The 13,853-nt window shown below is 49.3% G+C and overlaps 1 protein-coding gene across 1 annotated transcript in view; it reads left to right on the plus strand.

The window, feature by feature from the left end:
• Positions 1-3,646: 3,646 nt before the first annotated feature.
• LOC144093975 (uncharacterized) overlaps positions 3,647-13,853 on the plus strand; it is an 84,860-nt gene continuing 74,653 nt past the window's right edge. The window contains exon 1 of the mRNA XM_077627764.1: positions 3,647-3,997. Coding sequence (XP_077483890.1) covers positions 3,976-3,997 — 22 coding nt within the window. The 5' untranslated portion in view covers positions 3,647-3,975. The remainder of the gene's footprint in view (positions 3,998-13,853) is intronic.

Below are 13,853 nucleotides of genomic sequence, written 5' to 3' on the forward strand. Positions count from 1 at the left end.
TAATTGGTAATAGTCAGGGCTTCAATCAACTAAATGATCAGGCAGGCTTTTGTAAAGGGTACTGTACGTTAGACCACATTCACACTATCAATCAGATAGAGAAATGTGTGGAGCATAACCAGTCCTTGTATATAGCCTTTATGGATTACTCATATGCATTTGACTCGATCGAAACTTCAGCAGTCATGCAGGCATTGCAGAATGAGTATGTAGAAGATCCTTCTGTAAAAATACTGGGAAGATGTCTATAGCGGGTACACAGCTGCCATATCCCTACACAAAGCCAGCAATAATTCCAGTGGAGATAACTGCAAAAAATTGGAGGGTACACTTGCACTCTGCCTTAAGGATATGACTCAATAATGTTGCTGTGTGCATGCTCATATTTGTGGAATTGGTCATTCTCAACCTTACACAATGGTGTAGAGGTTAATATATGCACCACTGTCCTGTGATGGCAGATGCTGCCTCCGGTGGGTCTCCTGTGACCCAAGTTGCTCTTCCCGAGGTAACTCGCGATCTGCCGTTAATTTATAGGGTAGGTTGTGATCACCCCACAAGGTTGCGTGACCTAGGTTGCTTCTCCGTGGGTGGCTGGCTGGGCCACTCTATTGCTCACAGTGCCGACAACACCGATGCTAGATTTTCTGCCTAACGGGGCCTTTCAACGCTTTTGCGTTAAAACATGATCCATGAGTTAAGACAGGCAGAGCAGTACTGTGGGTCTAAAATTGAGCATGCAGAAAACCAAAGTAATGTTCAACAGTCTTGGAAGGGAACAGCAGTTCACAATTGATAGCGGGTTGCTGGAAGTAGTAAGGGAATACATTCACCTAGGGCAGGTAGTGACCGTAGATCCGGATCATGAGAGGGAAATAACTAGATTAAGAATGGGGTAAAGCGCTTTGGCAGGTTCTCTCGGATCATGAATGGCAGTTTACCAATATCCCTGAAAAGAAGAGTATATAATCACTGTATCTTATTGGTACTCTCCTATGGTGCAAAACGTGGAGGCTAATGAAAGAGGTTAACCTTCAGGACAGCGCAGTGAGCTATGGAGAGGAAAATGATAGGTGTTAAGAGAGGAAGAGGGCAGAGTGGACCAGGAATCAAACAATAACATCCTAGTAGAAATCAAGGAAAAAAATGGGCTTGGGCAGAGCATGTAATGCAAAGGCAAGATAACTGATGGTCCTTAAGGGCAACAGACTGGATTCTAAGGGAAGTGAAGCGTAGCAGGGGGCAGCAGAAGGTTAGGTGGGTGGATCAGATAAGAAGTTTGTGGGGATAGGGTGGCTGCAGGCTGACAGGGTTAATGAAGAGATGGGGACCTTTGTCCGGCAGTGGGCTTCGTCAGGCTGGTGATTATAATAGCTATTTAACAGTTGCCTTTGCCGTACTTTCCACTCTGCACAAATTTTCGCTTTGTCTTGTGGTTTTTAGTAGTGCGTGATTACCAAGGTTGCAGGTGGTGCCTAACATGCACAAACGCATATTGTCAAGCTCTTGTATTTTGAATCTGTTGGAGAGGTGCGCATTATTTAACACATATTGGGGGGCTGTGCTGTGCTCTTTTTGGAAAATCTTTCCACTGATGCTGCTTCTAGAGGAGACCTATCATATCAAAGGAATTCATTGCACACTGTGTACTGGTAGTCTGCTTGGTTTGGGTCATGGATGAAATTCGATTCCCCAAATGCATCAACGTACCTGTAAAGTTTCGTATCTTGGAACATGCCATTGCTGTGTACAGCTCTTACCTGTTTGGTTCTGGGTCTCCTGTTATGACTTTGCTGATAATCCAAGCAGCTAGCAGGTTATAGGACATGAAAAAGGAAGCATGATCCCAGTTGGCTTATAAGAGGTGCATTTGCTTTGCCAAGCATGAGTTCGCTTTGGCACTGCAATATTCATTTCAGACAAATGCACAATAGCTTGGCCAGCTGTCAGTCTCATATATTGCTGAACTACTGAACCACACCTACCAGTTTGCTTGTTATCTGGCTATGGTTTTGCCGTGAAAAGTTTAGCCAGCTTTGGTGACTCCTTTTCTGGGACTGCCAGTAAACCAGAAAATTGCATTGGGCAACTTGCATGGCAAGAAACACATTTTCTGGAGACACATTTTCAGGTAAGAAGTGTTTGCACTGCATACCTATTGTAGCGGCACTACATCTGGCCAGTTTTTTCCAAGAAATGATATACTATCGGGATCAAAATATTACAGGACGCATGTTCTCAGAAAAATGTATATTGTAGTTCTGCCTTGCCACCCAGTGGCTTGGTAATGATGCGAACACCTTTTTTGGCTCATGAGTTGTCTGCACGAACTGTCAATCGTAAGTTTTGTGGTAAATAAAACGAAAATGCAAAAGTGGATTAAGCAATGTGTATGTAAGGAAATAAACCAGAAATTAAAAAGAAACAAAAGGTATAAATAAAATAAATTACAGAAAATGAGGACAGGGAAAGGCTTTTGCATTTGCGCTCTTCAGCAGAGTATGTGTAATCCTGTCATTTTTTGTTACCAGTGGATGGGGCATGCAGGTCCCCTCGTACCTTGTAACATTTCTGGCGAGTGGATTACATGACATTGACTGCTCTGAAATAAATTTTTTTCCGCGCACTCGCGTTCCGTAAGCTTCATTGCGGTAGTAAATTGTAGCAGCATCACAGGTCGGAACGGCCGGGTTGCTTTCTACTGCACTGAAGCTGCCAAACCCGTCGCCGTTACGGATGTTTAAGCTCTACAATGGGTACAATAAAATGCTGTGATCTCTGCTTTGTCGATAAATGAAGGGAGACGAGTACTATGGCGAGCACAATTTTTCTCCTTGCACAGAAAAAGTATGGCATGCTTGAGCAAATTCTGGTTGCTAAAAGAAAACGCTTCGCGTATGCAACCTTTTAGTGTGGTTTTTCTCCGATTTCATATTTCATAGATTAAACTTCCAGTAATTTTTCAGTTTACTCGAAGAGCGAGACGGGTGCCAGCAGCCATCTCAACTTGCACGACTTGACGCCTTCCAGTCAGCAAGCGGTGGAAAGGATGCTGAGGCAAAATTGCAGAAAGAAAGGTACAGCGAAGGGAAATTCTTTGGGCTGTTTGCAATTGAGAGGTAGCGGTTATTCAGATTCGAGATTTTTGTCGGCAGAACCTCGTGTGATGTGAATTTTCGGCGCCTTATGCAGCTATGGCCTTTTTGAATAAAAAAATTTAACCTCCGGCTACGAATCGGAACCGCCTCGCCGTTACGCGGCGGTTTAATTTGTTGCGGACAGGTTGTTCGTACGCGATGTTGCATAGCATACATATACAGTAGAAGCTCTGCTGAAGGTAAATCAATCTACCAACGGTCTGGAATCAGAAAATGGCACGCCATTGGATTGGCTAACTGCATGTGGTGTTAAAACAGTCGCCGCATGAGCAATAGAATGAAACAGCTACGAAAACTAATATTCAGCCACCATGCAAATCTCGAGCACGTTGGTCATGCTGGGCAGTAAATTTCAAAGCGCTCAAATCAGGCCCGCCGAGGTCTGATTGGCAGTGGACGTCCTGGGGAACAATAGAGACCACGCTAGGGACTTAATGTTTCCCTAACTAGGGAGAATTTTTACGAGAGTTGGCAACTCTGTGCTAGCCGATTTCTGGCTGGCTCTTATAAGCTGTACGGTTGTACCGTTGTACTACGTGTTGTCGGCGTTGCGATATGTCGTAAAAGCGCTGCTAGTCCGGCGTGTTCTTACCGGCGCTGCTTCGTTGGTTGAGTGTGCGTGGTCTGTGCGCCGGTGCCGAACTGTGAAACGCGCTCGCATTGACATTGGCGTCTATATGATGCAACCCGCGTTTTTCCTCCGGGATTGCCACCTTGGTGAAATCTGCACTGTGTGAAGTTTGCCGTCGTCGTGAAACGGCACACCCTTGGCAGTCAGTAGACACAACTGATCGACATTCGAGACCAGTCGGGAGACATGGAGAACTCCAGTGTCGAAGGTAATGCAGACGCGCGACTGCGCCTTGTTTCGCGCACCGCCGCGCGGACCTGTCACACCCGCGATGACAGTCCGTTGCGCGCGGTCCGATCTCCGCATGCGGTAGTTGGAGTGGCCGCTGTCTCCGTTTGTGCGGTTGCGGTCTTGTGCGGTCGTCACGAACGTTTCCCGCACAGTGTTGTTTAGAAATCAAAGTACAGGATCGATGATTGTTGCATATAGCGTCTTCATATGTCGGGCGTATTTGTTGTGGTCTAGTGCATCGCAGTGGATGGATGCAGTTTGAAAACAGCGCAAAGGACTCTCCCTCGACCTCACGTAATATGGGCGACTGAGAAGCTTAAAGCGAGTACTACATTTCTGCTCAAGCGCCGTGTTGGACGCTGCCGGTTTAGATTTCACGCTGCAGTGAGGAAGGCGTGTCTCTCTCATTCTCATTGCGCGCTTGCTTCGGCGTAACGCTGCGGTAGGGGCTGAGGAGTAGGTAGATTGGTTAATGCAGCTGCCTGCAGTTGTGCTTGGGTTAGTTTATCACAAATATGCATACATTCTCTGCAGTGGTTAATCAGCTGCCGCAAGGATGGTGCGCTTTTGTTTCTTCTTCTTTTTTTTTCGTCGGAGGCCGCACAGACGTTCGCTACATCCATCAATTCACCCGTCACCCAACTGTCCGCATTGACGTTTAGGAGTCTCAACTTAGTTGTTGGCCTGAAAACTCGAGCGCTAAAAGAATGCTGGCGTAGTTGCGTACGTGCTGGCACAAACACCGTCATCGACAGCGAAGATCTCGAGCCGCTGCTGATACCACGCATGCCTCGGCATGAACCAGTTACACTTGTCCCGCCGCTAATACCCTCGTAACTAAACTAGTGCGGCCTCAGACTGGCGTCGTCTGTTTGTTTTGCTTGTTCTCTCGGTTCGTTCTTTTTCAGGGAAGCGCCATTGCTTGAGGGAGAGAAGCCAGAATAGCAGCACAATATTTTCCCGTAGCCGCCACGGAGCTAGCGCAAGCCTGTGTGTTTCAGGCAAGCCGGCCACTAGCTTTTAAATATAGGCTTCTTGACTTATGAAGGCGGCTTCTGCTGCAGAATAATACCAGTGTCGGCGGACATCAGAAAGCAGGCGATTAAAGTTAACTAGTTTGCCGGTTAACTAATATATATGACTAACTTTTTTACTATCACAATTATGCAACTGATTGCAATTAAAGGTTTTTAGCTTGTCGTTATAGTAGTAGCTATATCAGTTTTTTTAATTTTGAAAACACTATTATACCCAGAGCTGCGGCCCAACAAATTTTCGCTACATCGCGCCAAAATGCAAGCGCTTTCGAAAAGCATGCAGGCAAAGCAACGCTTCCAATGGACGTAACTAGTCGAAATCGCCAAACTGTCAACCCACAGCGCCACGGGTAGTCGCGTTTTCGAAATTCTGAAAACTGATACGGCTATTTCTAACGGCCGGCTACAAATCTCTGATTGCAGCCAGGCGTCTAACAGTAATAATTAAAAAGTGAATTACCAGAAATTAGTTAACTGCTTATTCACCTGTTTTCTGATGTCCGCCGACACTGGTATTATTATGTCGCAGAAGCCGTCTTCATAACTCAAAAAGGCTATTTTTTAATTTTGTTGCCTGCTTCCTTGAAACGTCTGGTATGTAATACTACAGTCCGACAAATATTGGTTTTCATTTTAGAACACTGCAAATTGCCGAAAGTATGGGCCGCGAGTGACATTCGCCGGGACAGTCTACAGACCGGGGCGTGGTTAAACGAGAGGCTTTTTTGATTATTATTTTCAACGCTGTTTTGTTTCTTCGTGGCGAGACATCTGTCTTTCGTCGTTCCAGACTGACATGCCGAGACGGCATAAAAGCCAGTTTTGCCCGGTTCGCCCTGTGTTGGTATATAAACCAGCCTTTCATGATGGGCTTGAGCAAAATGTCGGTCGGCACTCATTTCAAAACCAGTGCCGGGTAGGCGCAGAAGCGTGGTTCCTAAAAAGAAAATTAACTGAATTGGTTGCGAGGGTACAGCCTATACTTCGTCCGGACAAACCGGGCCGCCTCCGAAGATCCGTAAAACTGTGCATTGCTGGGCGTACATCTGCGCATGTTGCATTGATGATTGTTACATTAACCACTGACGCACTGGAGTAGTAGTAGTAGTCGTGGCATCTAATTACTATAAAAAAAGAAGAAGATCTTGCCACCTAATATATCGAGCAGCGGCAGGAGGGACAGTGTGAGGCAAGCGAGGAGAAGTACACAGAGGAGCGGTAGACTAAGATAGGATTAGAGGTATATGTGCCCTATTTACAAAACCACCGGAGTCCGCACCTTTCACTTTTTTTGGTACCATGCCTTGACTATGTGCCACTCGGTACCGTGTGCGGTTTTCACTCGCTCGCCAGCCAACCTGCACACAGGGAGAGAAGCCATCGTCTCGAGCTCACAAGCGCGCACAAGTCGTGAGGCGAGTGGACTGAAGCGCTGGGGTGGACGAAGAGCGCCCCCCTCACCCTTCCGGATTTTCTTCCATTAACTCCTCCTCGTTTTCCCTAAAACGAACGCTCGCACGCACACAGCTACCGAATGGCGCAAACTGCGCCGGGTGTGCGGGGCATGCGTATCCTGACGTCAGACTCGCGTATGGCCAGGCCTTCCCCAACAACGCATGACAAGGCTGTCCGCACCTTCCACGCCCAGCGCAGCTCCCGCCCAGACCCCGTACTCCGGAGACAGTGGGCGCAGTTAGCGGCAGGCGTAACGCCCTACTGAAAAATGTATATAGGTTTGAACGGGCCAGCAAATAGGATTATGGCACATTTGGTTTGGCTTTATAGGATGGACGTCCCAAGGCGTTTCAGTCTATCAGGGACGCCGTAGTGGAGGGCTCCGGATAATTTCGACCACCCGGGGTTATTAACGGGCACTAACAATGCACAGTACACGGAATTTTCACATCTTTCCTCCATCGAAGTGCTACCGTAGTGGGCGGGTTCGAACCCACGACTTGCATGCACTGTGTGATGTAAGTGCACGGTAATTAACCATGGGTAATGGTAGTTATACGGAGCCCTCCACTAAGGAGTCACTCAAAGGCTGAATCGCTTTGGAGGCTTCATCCTATAATGTTAAACGAAATGGGCCATAATCCTACTTGTCTCCTATTCAAACCTGTGCTTATTTTTCAATAGGGCGGGCATCGTATGTACAGTCCACGCCACCTGGGGCATTACCGTTGACTCCGATAAGCGAAGGCTCCGCCCTTGTGCAGAGACTATATACGGCGCGGACCTGAATATTGTTTGAATAACGCACTTCGCTTGGTCGTTTTGTGCGCACGATCACCTGATTATTAAAACGGTGTCTTCGTGGGCCTTTTGAATGAGTGAATTCATTCATTGCCTCCGTTCACCACTCTCCCATTGCTTAGTTCAGCTCGATAATCACGTCTTATCCAAGAGGTAGTGGCGCCGTCCTTGATATTGAGACTTTTCATCCACTGACCTTGGATACAGGGTCACCACTGATCCATCGTCCCTAGAGGGCGAAGAATGGGACACTGCAAATGGCACACGACGCGAGAGCTTACCGCAAACTTACATAAACTTTTGCGAATAAATTTCTGCGAATGGGCGCGCTTTTTTTTTTTACTTTTAAAGCACGGTAAAAAGTAACGCGCAATGCAAGTTTAAATAATTAGATCTCTGCGCAAACTGCACCGTTGTTTATTTTTTCACTTCTTCATTTATTCCTCTGTAAACTGTGCAAGTTTCTGTTCTTTTTTTTAGCTGATGGATGACATCTAGGGACGAATTGCATTGATTTGCCTCGATTGAATTATCGACCTCAGCAGCGACTCGCACACACCCGCATCAACGAGCCTTCAGCAAATCCTTAGGAATTGGCACTTTCTTAATATTTCATTTTTCTTTCAGGGACGCGCACTCTATGTTCGCCCCCTATTTTTTTCCGTTGCGTGTTTGACTTTCCCGCGCTATCTTTGAACGCCAGGCGAGCTTTCGTGACTGCGGTTCGGACGGCAGTGTCGGCCGCATTTCGGACGACTCGAAATGAAGCCAGCCACCACCCTTACCCTGGAGAAACAAAAAAAAAAGAAGAATAAAGGCCCGGCGCGGTGCCTCAGTGGTTATTGGGCTCGGCGGCTGACCCAACAAACGCGGGTTCGATCCCGGCCGCGGCGGTCGAATTTTCGATGGAGGCGAAACTCTGGAGGCCCGTGTACTGTGCGATGTCAGTGCGCATTAAAGAAACCCAGGTGGTCGAAATTTCCGGAGCCCTTCCCTACGGCGTCCCTCATAGCCTGAGTCGCCTCTGGGCGTTAACCCAAAACATTTACTTAGTCGTTAGAGCGCGCTAAAGAGCGCGATGGGCGGTCTATAAATTAATCCGGTGTACTCCACTCGCTGCGACCTGCGCGGTAGATGCTTTGGGACGTAAAACTGTGTCAGGCTGCGGTTCAAAACGCTCTTCCATTCCTTCCTTAATTCGGCCCTACAACCGGAACCGTAGATGAAGCCTTGGGTATGCAGAACAAGCTCGTCAAAGATAAGCTCGAGGAAACAGGAGGGATGCGTTTCCGCTAGTGGGATACAGCATGCGATATATACAGCGATATATTCAGCACATGAGAGGGGAAATCACGTCAGTGATTTCGAACATTTTCTCGCGCCCTCCTGCTCCCCCGCTCAAACCTGGCGCCGCTATCACTCTATCACAAGTCACCCAATCACATCCTATTCGAGTGTTCAGAGGACCAACACCCTCTAAGCCTCCAAATCTCGAACCAAAGTCGTAGTGGGAGACTGCGTTGCTCGGCCGTAGCTCAGCCGGAGGCATACAACTCCGGATAGTGGGTTGGGCTCTGGAGGTCGCCATGCAAGAAGCATGAACTTCAAGCTACCTAGCGCAGTGGAGAGGGCCCACGCGCTTGTCTAAACCTCATCCCCGGCCCCCACCGCTATCCTCTTTGTCATTCATGATAAACAAAATTTGTTCCTCCTTCTCCTGCTCCTCTTGGTCACGAACTGTAGCGACAGCAGCAGTAACCGTGCGTAGTGAGCCCAGTATCGCAATTCTTTTGTTCGGCCCGCGTGCGAGTCAGTGCGGCACCCGCTTTCCTTCGGCGCGCTCTTTGAACGGGGCGCCATTGTTCCTGCATGCGCACACCGGACGCGCTGCTGCCTCGAGGCAACACCCTCTAAATTTCTCGAGGCGACGACGGCGTCCTCGCCGCAATCAGCGCCCTTTTGTGGCTGACTCAGTGGGTTCGAGAACGAACCGCGCGCCTCTCGTTGAGACTCGCGGCAAGCAAGTTTTGTTCAGGACAGTGCGTCTGCATGGTTCGGGGTTATGCGTGCCGCGCGGCCCCGGCGGCTTCTGAAGCATGCGACTATGAAAAACCAGAAGGGAAGCTCTAATCTCGGCTGAAAAGAAACAGTGAGTTAGTTGATCATGGAGCGGGCTTTGGAGTGGCGATAAGACGCCACGCTCCTATCTTCTGAGAGTACAGTAATCTGCGTACTACTTTCGGCGCGGTAGCACTGGTTGTACCCGTGAGAGTTGTACTCTCGAGTTGGACCTGTCTCCATTTGTATGATCGAAAGAGCCGCGCAGCCAGCCTCCATGGCTGTGCACAAAAATTCAGAGGGACACCGAATGGCGTCATGTGTTGGTAATACGCGATGTCATTACAAGCTGTTGATGCCTTTACATCAAGTTTTGTGTCATTCTTTTGTGGCTGTGTTTGCAGACCCACGTCTGTGTGAATGCAGCCAGACTTATCTGCGGGTCAACTGCGTGGTGGTTAGATGTTTCCCCGAAGGTGCCTGACTATAAATGGCGACACGAGCGCAATGAAGACACATCGAAACGTACAGTGGTCACTTACGGTATGGTGACGTCACTCTTGCCTCCAGCCAATCAATTAATTTTATGATCGACATTGCACTTGGCTATGGTTGGGAAACGCATTGCCAGGCGGTCAAACCATGCGACATGCACGGCGCGCAAACGGAAACCACACTGGACACGGCACCTGCGCCCGCAGCGGTGTGCGTGCATTGAGAAGGTTGGAGAACGGGGGAACTACGGTGACCTTGACAACAGCGGCAGGTCACGATAACAGCAGGCCGCACTTATAGCGCTCTGCGCGACATCGTTCAGCGGGCTGCGTACCCGAATGTCCGCGAAGAAAGGTGCGCCGATGTCAAAATCTCACTTCGTAAAAACGAAATATCAGATACGTGGGCATCTATGGGAACTGTCGAGGGGAATACTTATTCCTTCGCTATATCTATCATTTCGTTATAAACCGGTTTTTGTGGCGATGGTTTGAGTCTATATGAGGATGGTGCGCACATGGCCCAGTTGAGAGGCTGCGTCTTCGTGCACATCTATCCCGTGCCGTCGTCGAAATTACGGACACACGTGCAAACGCCGCCATATCATTCAGCCAGATGTTTGTGCATTTTGACAGTTCCCGCTGTACCTGTGCAAACAATGTACAGGTGCAATATTTTAATCCTCCCGTCCGAATGTCTGAGAAGAATGCAGAACAGAGCGTTCACCAGCACCACAAGGCTGGTGGAAATAGCTGCCATTGTAAAGAAACGCTCTTCCATGCGCTTTCCGCGTTGTTTCTTTCGATCGCGTGCTGCTTCTCTTTCTTCGAGTATAGCTTTTGGTTCGTGAACGAAAATAAAATGTGCACATTTTTCGGTTTCATGCCTGCGCAAGTAAAAGCGACATGACGCGGAACACAGCTTGCATCACAGAACGAGGACGCCGGTCATTTCTGCATTGAAGTTTGGGAATCGTCTAGTGGATATTATTCGTCCGGAGGAAAACTGCAGAAGAAAAAAAAAGGATTTATATCTCGCTTGTGGTCGAAAGAGTGCTTTCCTTTTCACATTGTCGCTATATGTACCCGTACACTTGTAGCAGACGGGAAAAGACGGTGCGAAGCTGTGGAGCGCAATGTCGACGAACCAAGTTAAGAAGACGGAACACATTGACGCCGATAATTGCGCGAGTTACCCGAGCCTGGCCCGCTCCGGTGTCCCCAGGCAGAGCCAAGAGGAAACGGGAAGTTGCTGAGACAACCGGGGCCACTGTCTCGACGCTCCTTTTCTAATGGCGCGTACGCCTGCCTGCTGCGCATGCAGCGTGCGGCGGTTGCGCGTAGCGCCCGAGTAATTGTGTGCAGTGCTGCGAATAAGGCGCCGGAAGGCAGTTGCGCAGCAATCGACTCCGCTTACGCTGCAAACCGATTGTTTTTTTTTTAATTCGGGTCAAGCAGAGTGAACCGCTTGCAGTGTGGAACGTGCATGCATGCGAGCTGCAGTGCATGTATTTGCAAATCTTCACGAGTGCTCACTGTGCGTACATATACGGGGCGTTTCGCATAAGACTTTCCACACTTTTTTAAAAATGGGCTTTTTGAGCTGGAAGAGCGTTTTTTTTTTTTTGGGGGGGGGGGGAGGGGGGCATAGCATTAGTTGTCAGCGGTGTAATACATCAGAATATAGCTAAGACGTGCTAACCTATCAGGCGGGTTATCTAAAATTGCAGAGTTAACGTTTTAACTATTATTGTCAAGCTCCTTAATTATTGAGTGGCGTGTAGCCCACGCTAAGCGATATCCATATCGGTTTTTGAAATTTAAAAACGCGGTTACCCTCAGCGCTGTGGCCCAACAAATTTTGGTTATTTCGATGAGTTACGTGCACTGGAGAGGTTGCTTTGTCTGCAAGCTTCTCGAAAGCGCGTGTATTCTGGCGCGATGTAGCCAGAATTTGTTGGGCCACAGCCCCGAGGGTAACCGCGTTTTCGAAATCCTAAAAACTGATATGGATGTTATACTTACCGTGGGCTACACGCCACTCCATAATTAACGAGCCTAACAGTAGTAGTTAAAAAGTTAACTATTCAAAATTAGTTATCCAGCCTGTTAGTGTTAGCAGGTCTTAGCTGTATTCTTATGTACTACACCGCTGACAATGCTATGCCGGAAAAAGCGCTCTTCTAAGTCAAAAAGACTTTTTTAAAAAATTGCATAGTCTTATCCCCGTTATGCGCTTGCTTCGTTGATTGGCCGACAAGGCCCGTCAGCTGCTCTTCGTGTGTGTGTGTGTGTGTGTGTGGGGGGGGGGGGGGGGGGGGGTTGAGATGGTCGGAGGAGCTGCTGTTCCCCGCAGGTTTATGGCGAACGAAATCGGAACTGTTGGTCGATACTTGGCCTGCTGTTGTCCGAGAGAGATAAGGACCGTGGCGGACTCGAGGGTCTGCCCAGATAGCGCGCAGGCGAGGGCGCCTTTCCACGTCGTCGCGGAAGAAGGGGTCGTCGAGTGCACGATATCGTCTCGTTCGAAGCGTGCGCGCGTCGCTCGCAATCGTCGTTGCCCTCTGCGCAAGCTTGCACAAAAGAACGGAGGGGGATTGTTCCAGCCGAGGCAACGTCGAGTCAAGTTAGCGGTGCAGGAGTTTCCGAGCTATTCCGAGACAGGCGCGCCGCTATACACTCCGGCTTTTCACGCGTGGGGTGTGGCCCGGCGCCAAACCCTGGGCTGCGGGTGATCGGGAGACGGAGCAGTGTCGTCCGTGCGCCGAGGAGCGGATGACGCCACTGACTGCTTTCTCTTGGCCGCTGAGTACGACATTAAACGTTCCGTGTGACAGGAGTCGTACTCACTGTCATCGAGTGTCCACATCTACGTAATCTTGTTGTTGTTGACCTGAGACGAAAAGTGGCTGATATCCGCTACGGGACATCAGCCAAGAACCTGGCCGTGGCGTAATGGCGCCCAAAAAGGGATAGCTGAGGGTGCAGTAAGCCAAACAGCGTTGTGAAAGAAGTCATTGGTCGAATGAGGTCACTGGGCTTCGGGGAGCATTGAATGAAAAGTTCTCTCACCCTCGTTCAAAATGTTTTCTCCCGCGGCTTAAGAAGAGACGGCTGTGGAAGGGAATAATAATAATAATAATAATAATAATAATTGGTTTGGGGGGAAAGGAAATGGCGCAGTATCTGTCTCATATATCGTTGGACACCTGAACCGCGCCGTAAGGGAAGGGATAAGGGAGGGAGTGATAGAAGAAAGGAAGAGAGAGGTGCCGTAGTGGAGGGCTCCGGAATAATTTCGACCACCTGGGGATCTTTAACGTGCACTGACATCGCACAGCACACGGGCGCCTTAGCGTTTTTCCTCCATAAAAACGCAGCCGCCGCGGTCGGGTTCGAACCCGGGAACTCCGGATCAGTAGTCGAGCGCCCTAACCACTGAGCCACCGCGGCGGGGCAGGAAGGGAAAGGTAAATCGTAGTTTCAGAACGCTCTCGTCGCCACCACCCCCGTCTTATTGAACGCGCAATCATCGTCTTTCGGCGCGCTACGGCCTCGGAATTAGCTCCCCCTGGGTGCATGCAGGGGCTGGTGAACCCGTTGTTCGGTGCCTCTGTGTCATGGGCAGAGCACCACCGGTCGTGTGTTCATGGCATATCCTGATAAGGATACTTGTGTAAGCGACGGCCAGAACTGCGATTCTGTTGTTGTTTTTCTGGGGGGGGGGGGGGGGGGGGGGTCACGTGCCGTGACGTCTCTTCCTTGGGCTGGTGCCGTTGTCCACGTGGGCTCATCCTAATTATGCAATGAAGAGGGCGCTGTCGTGGGGGAGGGAGTAAGAGAGGCGCAGTACGGTCATTTCATGCCGTCGCTTGTTCTGCACAGTTGTCGGATACCAGAGGACCGGGACAAGGGGTGCAGTGTTCTAGAAGGCTTCTGGAACATTGCAACACGGGACGAAGCGCTCATCAATTAGGGCTGCATCGAC

This window comes from Amblyomma americanum, chromosome 6 (assembly GCF_052857255.1).
Source record: "Amblyomma americanum isolate KBUSLIRL-KWMA chromosome 6, ASM5285725v1, whole genome shotgun sequence".
Taxonomy (NCBI): Eukaryota; Metazoa; Arthropoda; class Arachnida; order Ixodida; family Ixodidae; genus Amblyomma; species Amblyomma americanum.